Raw genomic sequence first — 20,146 nt, forward strand, 5'->3', positions numbered from 1 at the left:
AGCTTTTTTCTCTGTGTTCATCATAATGCAGCTGAATAAAACGTGACTGTCTGAGGCCCAGTGCTGAGCAGGAAGGTGTGTGTGTGTGTGTGTGTGTGTGTGTGTGTGAGAGAGAGAGAGAGAGAGAGAGAGAATAATTGACCAGACTCAGCAGGTTTATTATCAGGGTGTGTAAATTGACCTTTGGACTTGCGGCATTCATCACAGGCAGGTGCTGAAGCAACAGGCAAAACTTCTACTTTAAACCCGTGTTTTAGACTAATCCAGTCTTTATTGAGGCTAAAACATTTAATAAAGCCTAGAGACGCTTCTAAAAGTTATTTTTTGACATGACTAAACTCATATAAGAGTGTGAATTGTCCAAATCCCTGTGAGGAAACGTTCACTTGAGCTGCATGAGCGTGTTTACCATATATGGTAAGGGCGTTCCACGCGGCACAAAGCCCGCCGACGTCAGGTCACGTCACGTCACGTCCGGTTCTCCCTTTCCCCTCCGATCTCTCAACCATGGCTCCGGTAAGATAACGCAGCCTCCCTCATAATTACGCGTTTTATTGTTAATGATTCCTTGCTTAGTTGCATATGTTCGTCTTAATTTGTGTAATTAAAGTAAAGTAAAGCTTTGATGGTGTTAGCAGTCTGTGAGAATCCAGTTGTTCGGCGTGGAGATGAAACTAGAAGCTAGCAGAGTTAGCATTAGCTGGTGGTAGATGAACACGTGTTCCATTCATCGCGCCTACCATGACAGCTCGCCAATCTACACGGGAATAAATGGTGTTTTCTTCATGCTGTTGGCTGATTGACATGATGTGTGCTACTATTCTAAATGTAGGAGTAGTCAGCTTGACACAACAAAACAAAGATTTAAAAAAACTTTTTTTTTTAACTACTGCGACTCCCCTTTAAGTGAGGACAGAAGACATTTAAACTTAAACTTTAGCCTGAGTTGCATATATCAAATATCAAACTGTATTGTGGGCTCATGTTTTATTTGTATGGGTGGGATATGTATGTATATATGTGTTGTGTGTTTGTATGTATGCTGGCTGCTGGAACACCTACATGTCCCTGCTGGGATGAATAAAGTATATCTTATCTTATCTTATCTTGTATGTTAATCTACAGTTTATCAAGGAAATTCAATTATATACTGATGTTCTTTACGTGAGAAGAAACCAGGGTTGCATCCTGTTGATAACCAGTTTTACTTTTTATTTGAAGTAGTTGTCTTGAGTTAAGTTTCTGCCCTTTATAGATGCTGCTTATTTCTATACAGGAAAGAGTTAATATTCTGTTGTTACTCCAACTGGCAATCCAGTACTGCTAATTTTTAAACGTGAAATGGAGAAAATCATTTTAAATGGATGTAGAGAAAGGCTGTAAAGACCCTTTACAGCTCAGTTACGGGTTAATCAGTAATGTAATATTTAGGTTGAAGACCCTTAATCATTATATCTTTTTTGCAAATGTAACTGAATGCAATTCTGATTTTCTTAACGTTGCAGCTCAAACAGAAGAGGCCAGCTGTTGGCAAGAAGGCCAAAAGAGGAGCTTTGTGGAAGTTCTCATTGGACCTGACCCACCCTGTGGAGGACGGCATCCTAGACTCGGCTAACTTTGTGAGTCACACTGCATCTCTTTTAAACACTTGCTTAATTCTAAGTTTTAAGTAAAGAGATTTCGGTTTTGAACTTTTTAATTCAAGAAATAAAAAAACTAACAAAAAAAAAAAAATATATATATATATATATATATATATATATATATATATACGATTGTAATATTATCAACTGTGATCTGTTTCTGCACTACGATATAAGCATCATCTCTGAGAACATTTTGGTTCGGGGTAAATTTAGTTACCTTTGCAAGCAGCTAACGTCGTGTCTGGACTAGGGCTCCCTTCCCTAGCTCCTAATCGACTAGGGTTCCCTTCCCTAGCTCGTCACTGTGCTCTGTTTAATAGGAAACCTTCCTCAAAGAGAGGATAAAGGTCAATGGAAAGACGGGGAACCTCGGTAACACGGTCCAGGTCGGCAGGATGAAGAACAAGATTAACGTGTCGTCGGACAAACAGTTCTCTAAAAGGTGAGATCAGCTGCAGCTTCTTAATCTCAAACAATGATTCAACTGGAAGTCGGGAGTCAATGTACTCTTCAAAATGTGTCTACAGGAAAGTGTCTTGTCTTTCTTTAAATGCCTCCGCTTCTCTCCATCAGGTATCTGAAGTACTTAACGAAGAAGTACCTGAAGAAGAACAACCTCCGAGACTGGCTCAGAGTTGTGGCGTCAGACAAGGAGACGTACGAGCTGCGTTACTTCCAGATCAGTCAGGAGGACGAGGAGTCGGAGACAGACGAGTGAACAGCTGCTGCAGAGAGTCGAGCCTGTGTGTTTGTCAGGAGAATAAATTTGGAAGAAGAACCTTTTGTGTTTGGTTTTTGTTGTGGAAATCCCAAATGTATTTTGAATGTTTAACACACATTAGCGTTCCAGTTAATACCAAAAAAAAAAAGAAAAGTTGTTTGAGTTTTGTTTTTAATGTCTTGATCGTGTAAATGCGTCAACACTGGATTCCATGTGAAATACCTTCATCTTAATTGGTGAATGAAACAATTTGCCCATTAAATTATATGGTCAAGACATTTTTGTCAATCTTTAAGATGTCACCATTAAAAAGGACTTTGATACACCGAATAAGTCAGAATTCATACTAAATGGAGAACTGTTTTTCTGTACCGAGCAATGTCGGATTAAATTTTTTTCTTTTCTTTTTTTAGACTTTAGAAGAAAAGACTCACCACAAAGTTCTTGAGTTGCGGACTTGTGTTTCTAAATGCGTTTCTTTAACAAATTGAAATGATTAATGATGTACCTTGCATTGATGCACATCTGTTTTTCAGTTTATGGTGTTCACCAGGATTCATGTACAATCATACACTGTTCAGCAGAAATGTGCCTACGTCCTATCGACCTTTCACTTAGATTTTTTTTTAGTCAGGTCAGTTATAGAAACAGATCTTTAACTAACTTGAGGTATGCTAAGTACATGTTATTTGATTACATTATCGTGGTGTCCCTGATAATAAAATAGGGGTTTATTATGTGAAGTTCACTGCGGATGCTGGTCCACTGGTATTCACAGAAGTCTGTTCAGCAGTAGATAAACACTACTTAATACTTAGTAAACACTAGGTGGTGCTGCAGATACTCCAAATCACACCTGCATGCTTAGTTTTCTAAAGTGTACTAAAGGATCAGTACTTTAAATAAATCCATCAATAGATGAATAGTTTGACATGTCATTTAGAAAATCTCAAATGTATTTTTCTGTTGTAGAATATAAAGGCAGGATGATCATTATTGATTTAATGTTGTTTGACTTCATATATTACAAATGCTGTATTCAAACGATAGGAACAAATAAAAAAAAATATCAACATTAACAAAAACAACAGTAGTGTACATATAGCATTAAAGGAATAAAAGAAGCAAAGTCTTTGGAAAGTTTTAAAGCCGAAAATCAATACCAATCTAAAATGCACAGCAAATACTTTATGTTCAGTAACAGTTCAACCTTGTTTGTTTTTTGTGTTCAAAATAGTCATGTTAGGAGATGGGGGAAAAGTATAGGTACTAATGCAATCACTACATTACAACTTTAATTATGAGAGTCTCAAACTCAGATTGAAGTAACACAAATATCCTCCTTGGTCATTATTTAAGCCTTGGAAATCCCAAGCTTGGGCTCTCAAAGCCTCATGGAAGCTGTAGTTGTCGACGGATGACGAGATACAATTTTCTATCTTAACGTTTCCCAGGTTCAGTGTCTGAAAAATTAGTGGTTGAATATTTCTCTTGGATTAAAGAAACATCAAAAAACGAAATGATCTGTTTCGCTGCTCAGACTGGCATGATGAGACAGTGTCCACCTCCGTCTGATCTTTGCTTCTGTCCCGTTTGAGACTCTTCAGGCTGCCAACGAAAACCTTTATTCTCTTAAACAGAAAGGGATGTTGTAGTCTGTGTGTGTGTGTGTGTGTGTCTGGATTCACTCTCACTTGCTCATCTGTTGTGTATAAAGCGTGTATCTTCAGGAATGTATCCACCTTCTGCTGCTGTGCAGTCAGCACGCCGACACGCACAGGCACTTTTATACGCTCACTCTATACGTTTTATACCTTCATACATTTCAAAAACATGAAAAAAAAAACAAACAAGAAGAATTAAAACAAAAAAAAAACATCGAGTCCCATCGACAGCCGTCTCCATGCTAAAAATGCTGACTCACCCTAACTATAAGTCAACCTAACGACAGGCTGAGAGCTGGATTTTGTATTTTCTTTTTTTTTATTGTAATATATACATATAACATTATAACAGAAAATAGACATACAGTTAACTCACTACTTAAGAGAAGACCTTAATTTAAAATGGAGAAAAACATTTTAAAGAACTCTGAAATAATCCCATCATCCCCTGGGCTCTTGTTGTTTTTAAGGTCACAGATTGCTTATTATGTACTCACTTTTTGCCCTGTCAGAGTAGGCCTCCTGTTGAGAAACTAAGTAAGTTGCACAATGACCTCCTCTTCAGCTGCTCTTTACTCTGGCTGAAGTACCACCCAATCTCCTGAGAAACTTCCCCAGCTCATATTTTGAAAGCTCCCAGTTCCTTCCATAAACGTTCTGCATTACTGCTTTGTTCCAATAAGCATTTATTTAAAAAAAAAATTGTCTTGTGTTTTGACCTTCTCATATTTCAGTAGATAACTCTTTAATTTCCAAAATGATGCTTTAGGTTGAGAGCTGGAGCTGAAGGTTTAAAACCTCTTGACAAACTATTACACCACACACACACCCCCACCCCCCAACACAACACAACACAACACCTGTGTTTGCAGCATGTCCCTTCTTAATCCCCCAAACTTGTTTTTCGAAGCATTCTTTTGATAACATTAAAAGTCTCTCTTGTTTATTGCAATACATTAAGAGCGTCGTGATATGTCATATCCTGATGATGATATAAAATCACAATAAATTTCTACCACACAAACATTTATATTATCTTTGGTATCTAGTATCTTTTGTATTTATGTGTTCGATAAAGGCAATAAACCACTTTGGGGATCTTTGCTTTTAATCACAAGGATTATAGCTTCTTTCTGCTTTGACATATTCCCTGGTACAGTATCTGAATGATACACAATATTATTTGTGTATGATCAATGTTTCTAAAGGAAACAAACCTGATGACTCTCATTGCTTATGCCTAACAAGAATTAAGGACACACATGATGTAGCAGTATAGCCTCTTGCTAGAAGATCAAAACCACATTTTAACATTTTCAGGCCAAAATCTGGGAGGAAGCGAAACCTTCAGGAATACAAACAGGCTGCTAACAAAAGCCTAGCTGTTGTTCCCTAAATACACCAGAGCAATCCAAAAACATCTGTGTGAAACACTCCCTCAAATAATGTTTCAGTCTAGTTTCAATCTTACAATCCCTGACGAGCTCTCATTGTTAACGTCCCGGCTCAGGGCTGGTTACAAAAAGGAAAGCCACACACACACAGAGCAGTTAAGGAATAGTTTTATTTTACATAAAGTATCAAACATTTAAAGTAATGTCATTTATCAGTATGAGAAGTCAGTCATTTCTGTGTGGGGGCGAGTGATAATGAGTGATGCTTGTGATGGGTGCAGCAAACCAAACAAAGGAAAAAGGCTGAGGTGGATGTAGCAGACCCAGCGGAGGGAGTTATTACACACAGACACAAAACTCCACAAAGCCTCCAAAGTACAAAAAATAATTTTCTAAGAATCCTGACGTTTTCTAAGAATTTCCCCTCAAAGATATAGACTGGACCCTGGTAAAGATACAAGTAATTCACAGAACATCTCGGCCCTTAAGAAAGGTCCTAAGGTGAGAAACTGGGAGGAGGAGTGAGGAGGATTTTTAAGACCCTTAAGAGACCTAGAGCCATGAAAAAAGACTGAGAGAGAAGTGATTACACACACAAACGACAGCTCTGTCAAACAGCCTCATATTAATATCATGCATGGTGAATAATGCTTCTAAATACACTTGTATTCTGGTCCAATTCAGAGATATTACAGGTCTGACTGCTGCTAACTGGATCTGATTATCTACCAAAAATCCGACATGATCAGAGCTCTCTCATACCTGGCAGTTGTATCAACCAGATCCTATTTGGTGCTGAAGGTTTCTGCCAACAGATGAAGCAAATGAAAGCACTTTGAGCTCAGGGTTTGGACAGAAATATTCCCTGTTTTCTCCTTAAAACTGTCAGTAAAAAAAAGCTTGTGTAAAGAAAATGAGTCTGGTTTTGCTGTATGCATTATGTTACAACGTCTGCAGGTAATCTGACTCTGCGTATCCGATTACGAACCGATAACAACACAACACATACATGCAAACAACTTACAACCATACACTGTGCACATGTTGGTAAGGATTCATTTTAAATCCATAAAGTTTAATATATTGAAATATAAAAGGGGGAGTGACATTCATTCCCTGCGATTGGTGAACAACAATGCACGCGACTGCTATGATCTTTGTGAGCGTAATCAAACTGCTGCTTTCTGTTCCTTAGTATGTTTTCTTAGCTCTTTTGTTGGTATTGATTCTGTCAAATTACATCGATATAAAGTCAAATATTCCTATAGCGGATTCTGTTGCTTCGTCCGCCACTTCTGAATCATTCTTTTTACATCAGGTCTTGACTTACAATCGATGACCTAGAGCAACTCAACTGGGCCTGCCTAAAGAATTCCAACTTCAACGTATTTCAGCATTAAGACTTCATCAGGAAGTCAAATGGATGAAAGGAAACACTAAGCCATTTGTAGTGGTACTCAACCAGTAGGAATTCTCCACTTGGAGCTAGACGTGTGGCATTCATCTGGTCCATGACCCACTGAAAACAACCCAACGACCCACCTTTGGGTCCCAACCCACCAGTTGAGAACCACTGAACTAGACCGATTAATTTTTTTCCACATATTAATTCCACAAGATGAATCCCCAATATTTGATTGAGTATTGACGAATGGATGTTTTGACCCATAGATGCACTCAGAAGTAATCAGACCATAAGGGGGTCAAAAATGACCCTCATAAGAATCGATGTGTTTAAACACATTTTTGTCTGTTTGGTTAATAATATTCACTTGTACTTTATTGAATAATTGCACAAACACACACGCACAAACACACGCACACACACACACAGTCCCTCTCGCTCTTTCTTTTTCTCTTTCTCACACAAACATCTGGTCAGTTCCCAGCCTTGTACACACAAAAAGTAAAGAAACGTCACCGATTTAATCTGCTGCAAAAAATAAACAGCTTCTATCCTCCCTTCACTAAATGAATGATGGTGGTAGCTATACACACACACACACACACACACACACACACACACACACACACACACACTTGCTCAGCCTCATGTGTTGAATAATGTATCAGCCGGGTCACATGGTGTCAGGTCTGAATGATTAAAGTTGCCGTCTCCTCTCGTCATTATTTCCTGCAGCTCTGTAGAGGACGTGGACTCAACATACACAGAAGAACAACAGGTGAGTGTTTACCTGTCTGCTCAGATGTGTTCCTCTAATCTACATTCCGGTGGTTTTATCAGAATCTTTGTGCAACAGTGAGAAAAGCCTCTGAGGTTTTCTCTCTGAGAAATTCAACCTGTTGATGTTAATCAGTGTTTGATTCCAATTCAGGTTTTTGATTTCATGCCTTTTGCGTAGTTAGGAGGTAAATTCAGACTTGTGGAAGTCATTCATGTGTTTTAATTTTTCAGTTTTGGCTTCACAGTCGTACCTTTCCGTTGTGAAATCAGATCTTTTTGGTCTTCATTAATGTTTCAGAGAGGGAGTCTCGCTCTAGTGAGTGAAAGAAACAGCTGATGGTATCCCATCTTCCCCTGCAGGCTAACATCATCAGGCCTACTTGCATGATATCAGCCACTTATTTAAAAGCAGGTGTTCATGGTTGAATGGCGTTATATTCTAAGTATTAAAAGGTTCTCTGAGCAGCAGTCCTGACCTGGAGACAGGAGAGGAGGATTTAATTGGACAATACACATTATCACATAAAAAATGTAGGCAGATACAAGTATGTTCTTTAGATTTTGCATTCTTAAGTTTCACATTTTTGACCAAACAAAACATATAAGAATCCTCCTCTGAAATTAAGTGATTGCAGTGAGGACGTGGCTTTGAGGACAGTTTTAGTTGCAGATGTTTCTAAAACGTAAAAAAAAAAAAAAAAAAAACTACTTGGTCAAATATATTAATGTAGCAGCTAAATTTACTGTTGCAGATTTGTTGTCTGTAAACTTTAATATAAGAAAGTTAATGGTATATTTTTCCTTGTTTTATTGACATGTTTACATCAGTAAACAATCTGAATAATTTTTACATCTATGCCTTCTACAGTTTTTGTCCTTTGTTGGATTTGTGGCTGCTGAGGAATAAGTCTAAACCATGAGAGTGAAAGAATGAAAGAGGGAATGTCAGAGAAACAGTAGAAGGTCACAGACACACACACATATAAACAGGTAACAGACAGGTGCGGTGATGGCGGCGTGGCTCAGCCGGCTCTCTCTGGGCGACGCCTGGTACAACATGTACTCTCGCCTCCTGAGGATCAAACCTGTGGGCTCCATGGCTCAGAGCTCTGACGACCTTACCGAGCTTGCAGAAGGCTCAGGGGTCGGGCTCGCCAAGGTCCTGACCACAGTGGACCTGGTGTCGCTCGGGGTGGGCAGCTGCGTTGGCACAGGGATGTACGTGGTCGCCGGGCTGGTTGCTAAGGCGATGGCTGGTCCTGGAGTCATCCTGTCTTTTATCATTGCTGCTGTGGCCTCAATACTGTCAGGTGAGACAAAACATTAATTGACATGAGGTGGAGAATACATTGATTTACTCTGGAACTGTACTGAGGAAGATCTTTGTTGTACATTTCCGAAGAGTAACACTTAATGGGTCTAAAAGTCTGGAAACGCAAAGAAGAACATTCTGTCTGTCGCTTTCTGATACAAGCCTGTGTAAATTTAAACAAGTGTATTTGTGTCATTTACAAGTTAAAAGCCTCTCATTCCACTTTTTATGAGCTACATTTACCTGACAGGTGCTGATAAATTAATTAGTGGCACAGCTTTTTTCTCCGACAGTCAGGCACATTGTTTCGAGAAGTTTAAAGTTAGGTTTAGTCAGTATCCAATATGGCGACCACCATCGTTTGGCTTCAAACACCTATTGAGAAACCAGCGGGTGACCTTGTTGAGAGTTTGTCCATGTTTTATACAGTTAATGTTCAAAATGAAAAAAAAGCTTGAATGTTCAAGTTTCTTAATCCTTTTTTTTTTTTTACAAGATTAAGCTCTGTGGCTCATGAGGAAGAAACATTTTTTGGAAAATGTAAATAATATCTTAATGATTTATGCACTCCTGGGGAATGCACTTATTTTAAGACCAGAGAAATACTCTTTTGAACTTTTTCTCGGTCCTCCATGCAGAAACTACATTTCAGCTTATGTTGTTGTCACCGGTCAATATCATCAAAGTTTGCCCTCTTTTTTGTTTTTTTTCACCTCATCAAGAGCAGAGCTTCAATAGGATGTATAAGCTGAGCCTTTTCTACTTGCACCAATTAATAAATGACTTATGGGTAAATAAAATGACATTAACTTTGGGAATTGAGGAAAAGATAGAACATGACAAACAAACTAAATGATTTAGTAAATTAACAGAACAGACTGAATGTTCAGTTGCTGATTTGTTAATTCATTGTAATCACAGTTTAGTCGTCTTACAACCTTATACCTCTGTGTTTTCATCTGAAGGTGTCTGCTATGCAGAGTTTGGAGTCCGGGTCCCAAAGACGACCGGCTCGGCCTACACCTACAGCTATGTGACAGTAGGGGAGTTTGTGGCCTTTTTCATCGGATGGAACCTGATCCTGGAGTATCTGATCGGCACAGCGGCGGGGGCGTCGGCTCTCAGCAGCATGTTCGACTCTCTGGCCAATCACAGCATCAGTAACTACATGATAACTCACCTGGGCACGATCAGAGGACTCGGTCAGTACCATCAATATGTTTAACATTCACTAGCTCATTAATGTATCGCCTATTGATTAAAACAGTCTGAATCTGGATCTTTTTTTAAACTCAAATGGTCCTGGTATGTCTGTTTGTCTCAGGTAAAGGGGAGGACACGTACCCTGACCTTCTTGCCCTGTTTATCGTACTGCTGGTCACAGTGATTATTGCTCTCGGGGTTCGTAACACAGTGGGGTTCAACAACATCCTCAATGTGGTCAATCTTGTGGTGTGGGTCTTCATGGTCATTGCGGGGCTCTTTTTCCTCTCCGCCAGCAACTGGGAGAGTGGAAAGTTCCTGCCTTACGGCTGGTCAGGGGTGAGATATCTACTCAGCTTGGTTGTAATTGTTCTCTTTAAAATCCCCAAACTGCTTTCATAATGATATTAAAATCAGTCTTAACAGTTCTTGATTTACACAATAACAGGTTTTTGGAAACTCTTGTTGTTGTTCAGGTGATGCAAGGGGCAGCTACTTGCTTCTACGCCTTTATCGGCTTTGACATCATCGCAACGACAGGAGAAGAGGCGAAGAGCCCAAACACCTCCATCCCGTACGCCATCACCGCCTCACTGGTCACCTGCCTCACTGCCTACGTGTCGGTCAGTACGCGGCTTTTGCGTGTCTATGGTTGCAGAACATTTTTAATTTCTTCAAAAATTCGGACATGGATGTGTAGCCTCAGTGACATCACCCACTGATTTCTGAAGAGGGGTTTTGAAGCTCAAATCTTGGCGGTGCCATATTGGAAAGGCTGACCTTAGGCTCACTTTCGGTTAATTAAGAGGCGCAGATGAGGCTTAACACTCCTGGCAAACAGCTACAATGTGTCCACCTGTGAGTCATATGGGAATCAGAGGGTCCTTGGCTCAAGATCTAGTACAGAACGAATTACGGAAATGTGTCTGGTTGCTGGAGAGATGTCTACATCCCGACACTGCAGAGGTGCTCTTTCAAATAAAACCCCTCACTCTGAAATCTCTCCGTTAGTGGATGTCCACAGTTTGTGCATGTGTGCGTTTTTCTGACCTACTGTATGTGTGTGTCCAATAACAGAGAGAAAAACTGAATTTCCCTCAAGATTTATAGAGTATGTCATCTCTTTTCTTTGCTACGTTTCTATTTGTTGGTTACTGCTTTGGAGCCTTAAGCTAAACATTCAGGCCTTCACTATCTTCATTTTTGGACCCAAAAGTACTTCAAACATACAAAGATGTTCCATTAATATATAATCATTTATTAAACAATGCACAGAAAGAGAAAGTCTAAGAGTGTTTTTTTATTTTTATACTGGATAGCTTTGTCCTTTAGTCCAGCACTTGTAAAACGACAATAATTCATCGGCCTCCCCTCTGCACCCTTTCTCTCCGCAGGTGAGCGTGATCCTGACTCTCATGGTTCCTTACAACCTGATAGACGGCTCTGCCCCTCTCATGGAGATGTTTGAGGTGCACGGCTTCCTGTGGGGAAAATACACGGTGGCTGTGGGCTCTATAGCCGGACTCACCGTCTCTCTGCTCGGCTCTTTGTTCCCCATGCCCAGAGTCATCTACGCCATGTCCAGGGACGGACTGCTCTTCAGGTAAGAACACACTCGAACACAGGTAGGGGTTGTGGTTTGTTCCTTGTTAACCTTTGGCTGAATGTCTCTCCAGGTTCTTGTCACATGTGTCATCGCTCACACACACCCCCGCTGTGGCGTGTGTGGTGTCGGGGAGCTTTGCGGCCCTCCTTGCTCTGCTGGTGAGCCTCAGAGACCTGATCGAGATGATGTCCATCGGCACCCTGCTCGCTTACACTCTGGTCAGTGTGTGTGTTCTTTTACTGCGATACCAGCCTGACGAACAGACGGACACACACCAGTTTACCTCCCAGGATGACATGGACGGCCTGAATCACCAGAATGATGGAGCTGTCCCCACTAAAGACGACCAGATGTTGATTGGAGGTGCGGACGGTGATGGCTCGACGTCTTACCACGCCGGAGGGACTGAAGGAGAAGGAGATGACTCGGAATTCCACACAGGCCACGCCTCTTTGCTAAAAAGGCTTCTGGGAGGTCATTACTATACCCTGCGGCTGCGGCTGGGGATTCCAGATGCATCAGCTCGTCCCACCCCTGCCACCGGTCGCATAGTGACCCGTTGTACCCTCCTCCTCTTCTTCACGTCCTTCTTCCTCTGGTCCACTGTTATTTTTGGCGTTGAGCAGGGAGCAGGTGCTGGGGCGGTGTTTTCAGGCCTCATGGCCACATTGATGGCGGGGTCTTGGGTGAAGCTTTTAATTACGATCATACAGCAGCCAGAGAGTGGGAGGAGACTGCCCTACATGGCGCCCTGTGTGCCTTTCGTCCCTGCGGCAGCCATATTGGTCAACAGCTACCTCATGCTCAAACTGTCTCCTCTCACCTGGGCCAGGTTCACTGTCTGGTGCTTCATAGGTGAGACGAATCATTCTTTATGGATTTGATCAGAACCATTAAGTTTAAATATAAGCAGTTGATAGTCCTACAGTAAAACATTTACTTAAAGTCTTTATCTCCGTAGGGCCCCTTTGTAGGGCTTCTTTCAGTAATGTTTTCAGGCTCTAAAAATATTAATCCGAGCCTGCTAGTGGCAAAAACAAGAAGTTGTAGTAAATGTTATTTGATCTTGCACATTTGCCACAAAGGTTTACATTGCAGCTGTAACAGCCTGTGTCACGTCCATCAGCTGAAGTAATCTACCATTCAACACTTCTGTCACTATTACTGATATAGACCCCAAAATATGTTGAAGTATAAAAACACCTAAATTCCCCTTTAAAGAGGCTCTACTGAACACCTGGTTTGGCATGTGGTTGGAGTAGACTGAAGATTTGTACTGTGCTTATTTTTAGTTTTTTGTCCATCATTCATGCTGATTCAGCTCTTCCCTTTTACTTTCTCTTGTTCTCCAAATCACTGAATCCATTAAGTTTCTTTTCTGTACACCAAAAATGTTTTGTACTTGATCCGATCGTTGTAAAGTAGTTTTAATCTCGACACAGTATACAACTGATGAATTTGCAGTTTGCTAACATTGCTAAACATGAAAAAATTGAAATGTTTCTATCCTTTTAGTTTTGAGAAATCATTGCAAACTAGTAGGTAAAGTATAAAAGTGGATGTAGATTTGGATGACAGGTTTTTCTCTTTTTATTGAGCACAGCAGAAAGAAGAAGAAACTGCACAACTACTCTTTGTTTTGTATTAGTTCTGCAGTTGTGTCACAGCTGAAGAAGAAAGGGAAAAGTTTCCGGCTCTCTGGTATAAATCCTTCCAGCTAGACGGTTTCTCTACCTGGCATCTTTACCTGCTTTCTATCCCTCTCAGGCTCTGTCTTTAATGGTAACCATGTGTCCGTCTGTAGGTTTGTTGATCTACGGTTGTTACGGAGTGTGGCACAGCACGCTGGAGATGAATGCCCGGGAGCAGCAGGCGCACGCCAGCTCCTACCAGCGCTACGACGACCACCTTGACGACACCTTCTCCCCCGATGACAACTTTCACCCCCAGGACCAGGAGGAGAAACCCTACCAGGGCTGGTCTGCTCCAGAGGAGAGCGGACACCCGAACCAGCAGGAGAAGCAATACGAGGACCTGGATGGCGAGCAGCATCCGAGCCAGTATGAAGTCACTGGGGACCAGTATGGGTACCAGTCTGCACCAGGAGACCAGTATGAGAGCAGAGGAGGCAGGACGACAGGACGGACCAATCATGGCTTTGATGCAGATGAAGAAGAGGACTGATACTTCCTGATTTTTCCCCTCTTGAAATGAAAAAATCTGAAATTATGAATAAATTAAGAAAACTTTGAAAGTGCCTCCTGCATAAGACACTGACTCAAATAATCTACATGGCGATCATAGTCATATTCATACCTTTGTCTGCTTGGGAGGAACATCTTTTTTGGAGTTTAGCGATGAAGGTGGAGGAGTGGATCCAGTAACGGACACCTCCCACCTCAGAGATCATGTAAGATGGCTGCAGCAGCTGCAGAGGAGCTTTTTTCACAGTTACACTGAAGAGCTCTTTTGTATCAGAAAGAATGAACCTTTGAATCAAAGTTAGGATCTTAACTAATCTGTGAAGCTCAATACTTAAAGGACTCAAACCAAGAACAACAACAAAAATAATGAGCAAAGATTACAGACAAACTCCTTCACACTGTCTAAATTGTAGAATTTATTGACAACTTTTCCATATGTGCAGGTGTGCAAAGCACATGTTATAAAACAGATGTAGTTTTTTTTTTTTAAAGCTTTGGTACTTTTCCAATACTGTCCATACTTAAAAAAACAAAGATTGCATCATAATAAAACACATTGGTATTGAAATAGTATCAAAGTATCAAACACTTGCAGGTGACATGCCTCACCACTGACTCTTATACCATCATCTAAAAGAGTCGTGAAATCACCATCGAGTCATTTCACACTGATGCATTTTATGAGTATTGGTGCTTCAGGTAAATACAGGTGACAAGAAGAAACACATGGCTAACATTGTGAAACAGTTAAAGTAAAAAAAAGTGTCAGATATGTTTCATAATGTAGCTTTGATATGTTTTCGTACTTTAGCATATTGCAAACAGACTGTTACTGTTCATTGCATCTCTTTATATTACTCATGACAGCGTTTTGAAGCCCTGACAGTTCATTTAAAGTTTGTGTTTCTTGTTTGAGTGAATGGTTTTTACAGTAAAGGAGGATTTGCTCGACTCAGGGGCTGCAGCAAAAACAAAAGGGTTGTGTTGATGTGTGTTCATGAGGATAAGTGTTATATTTATTTTTTGTTGTCGGAATAAATTTCTCATTTGGAGTGAATTTATTTATTTATTTATTTATTTATTTAAAAATGGTCTTACTGGCAGCGTCATCTAAAAATCTGACCATACAGATATATATATTAGAGTAAATATGGAGCAAGATGCAAAAAGAAATGCAGTTTAACAAGAGCAGGTTATATCAAACCAAAATTACTCAATCTATGTGCTTCAGTTTAAACTTCAGAAATGTGTTCATGCAATTTAAAGTCAGATAATCACCAATAGAACAGAAGTCATCAAAATTAAAATGACTAAAGCTGCTGTTTTCAAATCAAGAATGTGTAAGACGCAAAAAAAGATAAACAAATTAAATGAATGTGTTGTGTAAATAGGTCTACAAAATCCTTTAGGCAATTATTTCAACATAGTGCTGATGCAATATAATTCTCATGACCGGACATGATTTACTTCAAGTCAGTTTTATAAAGGGTCACTTAAACGTGCAAGGGACCAAAATATGAAAAAGAAGCTATTTATGCATTAATTTTAGGGGCATAATATGATCACCAAGATGCTCACAGAGGAGATATACATTTGAGTTGTTTTTTTATGCTTTTAAAATATACTTTTTGTTGTAATCTTATTTAAAGAAGCTCAACGTCACATAATGTTACCAACAATGGAAAAGAAAACTATTCAAAAAGAAATAAGGGGGCGGCGGGGGGATTACTTTACACCACTTCATTATGCAGATCGGTACATGTTAAGGAGGATAAAGACTTTCAAACACATGATCTAAAGTACAACAGTCGTAGTTTGGTATTTAAGCTTGTGAAGAATATACAAGAAGACCATTAAATAAAAAAGTTGAGGCATTCAGTTGCTACAATGGTGGACAGCAACAGTAGCATGAAATCTGTAAAACTGCACACATCTCCGAACAAATTGGACTGCGCCTTCGATGAAAGCTATTTCTGTTATTTGATTTTCAAACAAAAGCCGCATTTCCACTGCAGGAACTTTCCCCAGGGACGGGGAACCTTTAGAGGAACTCTGTGCGATTTCAATTCAAAGAACAAAGAACCAGGGTTTCCAAAAAGTGCAGGAACATTTGGGGGTGTTGCTTCCATCATTGAATGATTCTGATTGGTTGTCTTTTTTTTTTCAGCTGCCATTTTAGACATTTTAAGCCACAAAGTAACGTATTTCTTGTTGTTGACAAACTGATGCAGTTACAGATGAAATTGTACAACAGATGGAGGAAAATGAAGTCCAAGCCCTAAAGAATATTTCTGAGCATTTTATTGAAATGAATATAGTGCCAATAATGATGCTTTTGTTGTGTAGAAAAAAAAAACTATAGGTAAAAACAGCTGTCCCTTTTAAATGTCTGTAGACTAATTTGTGTTTTTTCTTTCAGTCTTAAGAAACGTTTGAAATACTATGCATGTCCAAATCCAGGGGATGCATCCTTTGGAGTGAGCTTTTGAAGACCGTTCGCATCATAGAGGTTAGTTGAAGTCTGTCTCGGATTCATCTGCTGCATCCTTCCTGGACTAACATATACGGAGATTCATCGCATCAATTCAAACGAGCTGGCAGACTCTGAAGTGGTCGAGTAACACACTTTTTAATGTATGTAGCTGGTTTCAACTCAATCAAATAGATACTAATACCATTGTTAAAAAAAAACGGGGGCCTTAAAACTACAGATTATCTTTAATATTGATAGTTTAGTTACGAGACATTAGATATGTTTACTAATTCTTCATATACTTGGTTGTGCACTGTGTGCTCTTTTTTTTTGTCTGTCCTTGCTCTTTGCTGCGATAACACTAAATGTCTCCGTTGTAGGATGAATAAAGGTGAAGCTTCTCTTAGTTCCGGGGCAGATGTGGAGGTTGCTAGGTGAATAGGGTGACGCTTAGAAAAATAAAGTGTAATACCGTCACAGCTGGTGATACAAACAAGTAATTTTCTGTAGTCCAGACTGTCTTACTTAGTCCTTTGAAGGATGCAGCCCACTGAATGAGACATAGCAACAGACAGAATGGGGCTTAAGGAACCTTTTGGTTCCCTGAATATTCTTTTGATGTAAACCAAAAGCTTGCTTGAGTTGCAAAATTTGACTAGAGGAAAAGGATCATACAAGTGTGGCTCTTAAGCTTATCGTAAAGGAATTTAGGGATAAATGTCACAAAATATTTGTCCTAACAAATGGCTGGTAAAAAAAACTGTTATCATGGCTCTATGCACGGAAATTATGAATCACTCCCAAATATGTCTCAATACGCTAAATGTAGAAAAAGAAATACCAGACTTGATTATGACAGTCTACACAGTCTATAATCAATCTTCACACTCTTGCACTCTTGGCATGGTTGGCGGGTGGGTCCAGCGGCGTGGCCGTGCCCCGCTGTCTGGAGAAGTAGAAGCTGTTGTCTCTGCTTGGGGTCCCGGGGTCGACGCCATGGCAGCACAAGATCATGGAGCCGCCCATGAGGCAGAGGGCAGAACCAACCCAGCCGGCGTACAACGAGAAACCAAACGACATGAGGCCTTCGTCCTGGTGAGCGCCGATCGGGAACCAGACGGTGGATATGATGCCAAACACAGCTGCAACAGACAATACAGGAGACACAGAAGAGGGTTTTAAAGATGAAAGAGAAAAAGAAGGCAAGAAATGAAGTTATATATGGATCGAAAGTTGCATGAGTTTCTGTTGGAGTCTGGAACCATCTGGCTGCCCATCCCTGAGGCTGTTGACAGGAAGTACCGGTCTCTGCCAACAGGAAACAGGCCAGTCTGATGGATGAACCCAGTCAGGGTGAGGTTTAGTCTGACAGACCATGACCCTCCTTACTTCTCCACCCTCCAAAAAAAAGCTGAGAACAACCAGACAAATGTACATCCTCATGCCACTCTGCTCTAAAACCAGAATCATTAAAAAAAATATATATAAAAGCATTGTCTCCTAATTTCCAAAAAATCCCTCATCAAAAAAAAATGTAAATCCACTGTAGGACTCCAACAAAAGGAATTGGACGTCATCCTGCACACTGTTTGAATTGCACAAACATGTTGGCAATGTTTTTGAAATGTTGCAAAAGTTTTTGTGCAGTGTGTCTTTCCTTACCCATAAGGAGGAACAGGACGCCTCCTATCCGAGCCCGGCGCTGCTTGATGGCGGCGGTGTCATTCTGCAGCCTGACGCAGGGCATCGACATGAGCACCTGCAGCATTGCAGGTAGGCCGAGCAGACATGCACAGATCATCAGAGCGCGAGATGTCTGGATGTAAGCTGAGAGAGAGATACAACAGAAGCATGTGTTTACTCGTTTTTTTACACATTTCAGAGGTTCTCAACTGGTCTAGCCCCAGGACCCACCAACAGATCCTTCATGAGAAATGTTGATTCAATTTCCTGACATCAGATTTATTTTATGAAAATCAAACCTGTTTGAAAAATGTCTTCACAGACTTTTTGACTAATTTCTTCCAGGCACACATTTGCGACCCATTGGAAAAGGCTCCAGACCCACTTTGGGGTCTCGACCAAGCAGTTGAGAACAGTCAGGAATCTACACACATGCGCAGTCAAAGTCATGGGTACTAAATCTCACTTAACACTGCTGCATGAATATGTAGATTCATCTTTACCCTGATAATAACAAACAATCAAAAACCCACATCTAGACAGAAACGAGTATTTAAAAGTTTGAGATAAATGACTAACTGCGAATCAAAGTTTTGAGTAAAAGTACAGGATTGGATAAAGTTTAAATATTCAATTCAAGTACAAATACCTACTTCAGCACAGAGCATCAGTATATGTTCTGCATTCCACATCTGTGTGCAGAGGAGGGAGCCAATAAAAATAAAGAAGCTCTTTTGTCAGAGACTAAAAGCTCTTAAAATATGTTTAGATGTAACTGTACTATTTAAAATTTGTTGTACTTAAACAATTTTTTTGAGAGGAGTTCTTATATCTAGAATGAACATTCAGCAGGTTATGGGTTCTCCTTGATAGAGGGAAGACAAAATTTCCATTTACAGGTAAGAAAATCAGATTTTTAAGTGTAGACGTTAAAAAAAAGTCACCAAAAATCAATACTACACATCTCTTAAGTTTCCCCCTCATGAAACAGAACAATGCATTATGGGTCGTAAAGAAAAATCCCCCTAATGACTGTACACACAAACAGTTATTTAAATATATGAAATTATAGTCAGGATAAGTCATGAGTCACCCCCCTCTCCTCCTCTGTCTCACCGGGCAGGGTGAGGATCTGGTTGATGTCCACGCAGTGATAAAGCGCAGGAGAGATTACGCACTGCGCCCACAGACCCCGCGAGCCCAGCTCTTCCATACGGACACACGTGGCCACCGTGTAGTCACAGGTCCGGACCCAGTCGTTGGTGGCCGTGGCGACGATGATCCCCACCCAGCCCGCGCAGCTCGCTGCGCTGCCCACGATCTGTCTGCACATGTGCGCCATGGATCCGCTGTGCGTTTTTACGCAGCGAAAAAGAATAATCAAAAGTTTTTTTTAAAACAGGTCGCAGTGTTTAGATGTTTCTTCCTTATCTTTTGGAGATGTATGGATAACAATATTTAGTTTGTTTCAACAGAGGATTAAAAAATGTAAAATCGGAGTTTTTGTTTTTTTCCTCGTTAGTTTATAAAATATAAATAAAAACAAAATTCCACGAAAGATCTCGGATTAAACTAATAAAGTTTTGTTTTTGATTGAGTTTGAGCTCAGAAAAGTATAAAATTGAAAAATAATCCAACTGCGTCCCGTCAGTGCGCCCCAGACTGATCAGCAGATAAAACGCCTAGAATAAGATTTATCATCGGGTGTGGTAAAAAACAAACCTAACAGTTAACGTCTGAGCCAATCAGAGCGCGTGTGAGATCCTAACCTAAACCAGACACAGAGATACAGGCATACCAACTCCATCAGAGACTCAGCAGATACTCACTGACCTGTACGCATGCGCAAATGAGAGGTTTTTAGATCGGGTCTGGAGGTGATGAATCCAAATCCAGTTTTCTTAAGTTTAAACTCACTCACCTGGCTCACCGACGCCCCCTGCTGGTCGCCTTCCTCATATCAAACAGCCTCAATTGAATTCAAACAGTAAGATAAACAATACATTTTGATTAATTATTCATTTATTAAATAATTTCAAGCAGGATACCATAAAA

The 20,146-nt window shown here is 40.3% G+C and overlaps 3 protein-coding genes across 4 annotated transcripts; 2 read left to right on the forward strand and 1 right to left on the reverse strand.

The window, feature by feature from the left end:
• The first annotated feature begins 372 nt into the window (after positions 1 to 372).
• rpl22l1 (ribosomal protein L22-like 1) lies at positions 373 to 2,424 on the forward strand. Its single transcript, XM_020645951.3, has 4 exons — positions 373 to 516; positions 1,506 to 1,619; positions 1,967 to 2,088; positions 2,220 to 2,424. Exons 1-4 carry the CDS (start codon positions 415 to 417, stop codon positions 2,362 to 2,364), a joined length of 483 nt encoding a protein of 160 aa, XP_020501607.2. The 5' UTR covers positions 373 to 414; the 3' UTR covers positions 2,365 to 2,424.
• Positions 2,425 to 7,466: 5,042 nt separating this feature from the next.
• Positions 7,467 to 14,178, forward strand: slc7a14b (solute carrier family 7 member 14b). Of its 2 annotated transcripts, XM_020645949.3 has the most exons (8): positions 7,467 to 7,608; positions 8,479 to 8,920; positions 9,888 to 10,124; positions 10,247 to 10,464; positions 10,602 to 10,748; positions 11,520 to 11,728; positions 11,802 to 12,586; positions 13,536 to 14,178. In XM_020645949.3, the coding sequence occupies exons 2-8, from the start codon at positions 8,620 to 8,622 to the stop codon at positions 13,913 to 13,915; spliced, it is 2,277 nt and encodes a 758-aa protein (XP_020501605.2). In that variant the 5' UTR covers positions 7,467 to 7,608; positions 8,479 to 8,619; the 3' UTR covers positions 13,916 to 14,178. The 2 variants fall into 2 exon arrangements, with proteins under 2 accessions (XP_020501605.2, XP_065804716.1); XM_065948644.1 differs by lacking the exon at positions 7,467 to 7,608 and having other exon boundaries at positions 7,623 to 8,920.
• A 153-nt stretch (positions 14,179 to 14,331) lies between these two features.
• cldn11b (claudin 11b) lies at positions 14,332 to 19,872 on the reverse strand. Its single transcript, XM_020645908.3, has 3 exons — positions 19,208 to 19,872; positions 18,071 to 18,235; positions 14,332 to 17,550 (listed from the first exon to the last, which is right to left on the reverse strand). The coding sequence occupies exons 1-3, from the start codon at positions 19,431 to 19,433 to the stop codon at positions 17,291 to 17,293; spliced, it is 651 nt and encodes a 216-aa protein (XP_020501564.1). The 5' UTR covers positions 19,434 to 19,872; the 3' UTR covers positions 14,332 to 17,290.
• Between the last annotated feature and the right edge of the window lie 274 nt (positions 19,873 to 20,146).

Source organism: Labrus bergylta, chromosome 20 (assembly GCF_963930695.1).
Source record: "Labrus bergylta chromosome 20, fLabBer1.1, whole genome shotgun sequence".
Taxonomy (NCBI): domain Eukaryota; kingdom Metazoa; phylum Chordata; class Actinopteri; order Labriformes; family Labridae; genus Labrus; species Labrus bergylta.

What these genes read in the sequence shown, in the direction of transcription:
- slc7a14b (XM_020645949.3), top strand. Translation starts at nt 8,620, where the DNA reads ATGGCGGCGTGGCTCAGCCGGCTCTCTCTGGGCGACGCCTGGTACAAC. An exon ending in TGTGGCCTCAATACTGTCAG is followed by an intron (nt 8,921 to 9,887) that starts GTGAGACAAAAC and finishes TTTCATCTGAAG; the next exon opens with GTGTCTGCTATGCAGAGTTT. An exon ending in GGGCACGATCAGAGGACTCG is followed by an intron (nt 10,125 to 10,246) that starts GTCAGTACCATC and finishes TGTTTGTCTCAG; the next exon opens with GTAAAGGGGAGGACACGTAC.
- cldn11b (XM_020645908.3), bottom strand. Translation starts at nt 19,433, where the DNA reads ATGGCGCACATGTGCAGACAGATCGTGGGCAGCGCAGCGAGCTGCGCG. An exon ending in CCAGATCCTCACCCTGCCCG is followed by an intron (nt 18,236 to 19,207) that starts GTGAGACAGAGG and finishes TCTCTCTCTCAG; the next exon opens with CTTACATCCAGACATCTCGC. An exon ending in CGTCCTGTTCCTCCTTATGG is followed by an intron (nt 17,551 to 18,070) that starts GTAAGGAAAGAC and finishes TGTCTGTTGCAG; the next exon opens with CTGTGTTTGGCATCATATCC.
- rpl22l1 (XM_020645951.3), top strand. Translation starts at nt 415, where the DNA reads ATGGTAAGGGCGTTCCACGCGGCACAAAGCCCGCCGACGTCAGGTCAC. An exon ending in TCCTAGACTCGGCTAACTTT is followed by an intron (nt 1,620 to 1,966) that starts GTGAGTCACACT and finishes TCTGTTTAATAG; the next exon opens with GAAACCTTCCTCAAAGAGAG. An exon ending in GACAAACAGTTCTCTAAAAG is followed by an intron (nt 2,089 to 2,219) that starts GTGAGATCAGCT and finishes TCTCTCCATCAG; the next exon opens with GTATCTGAAGTACTTAACGA.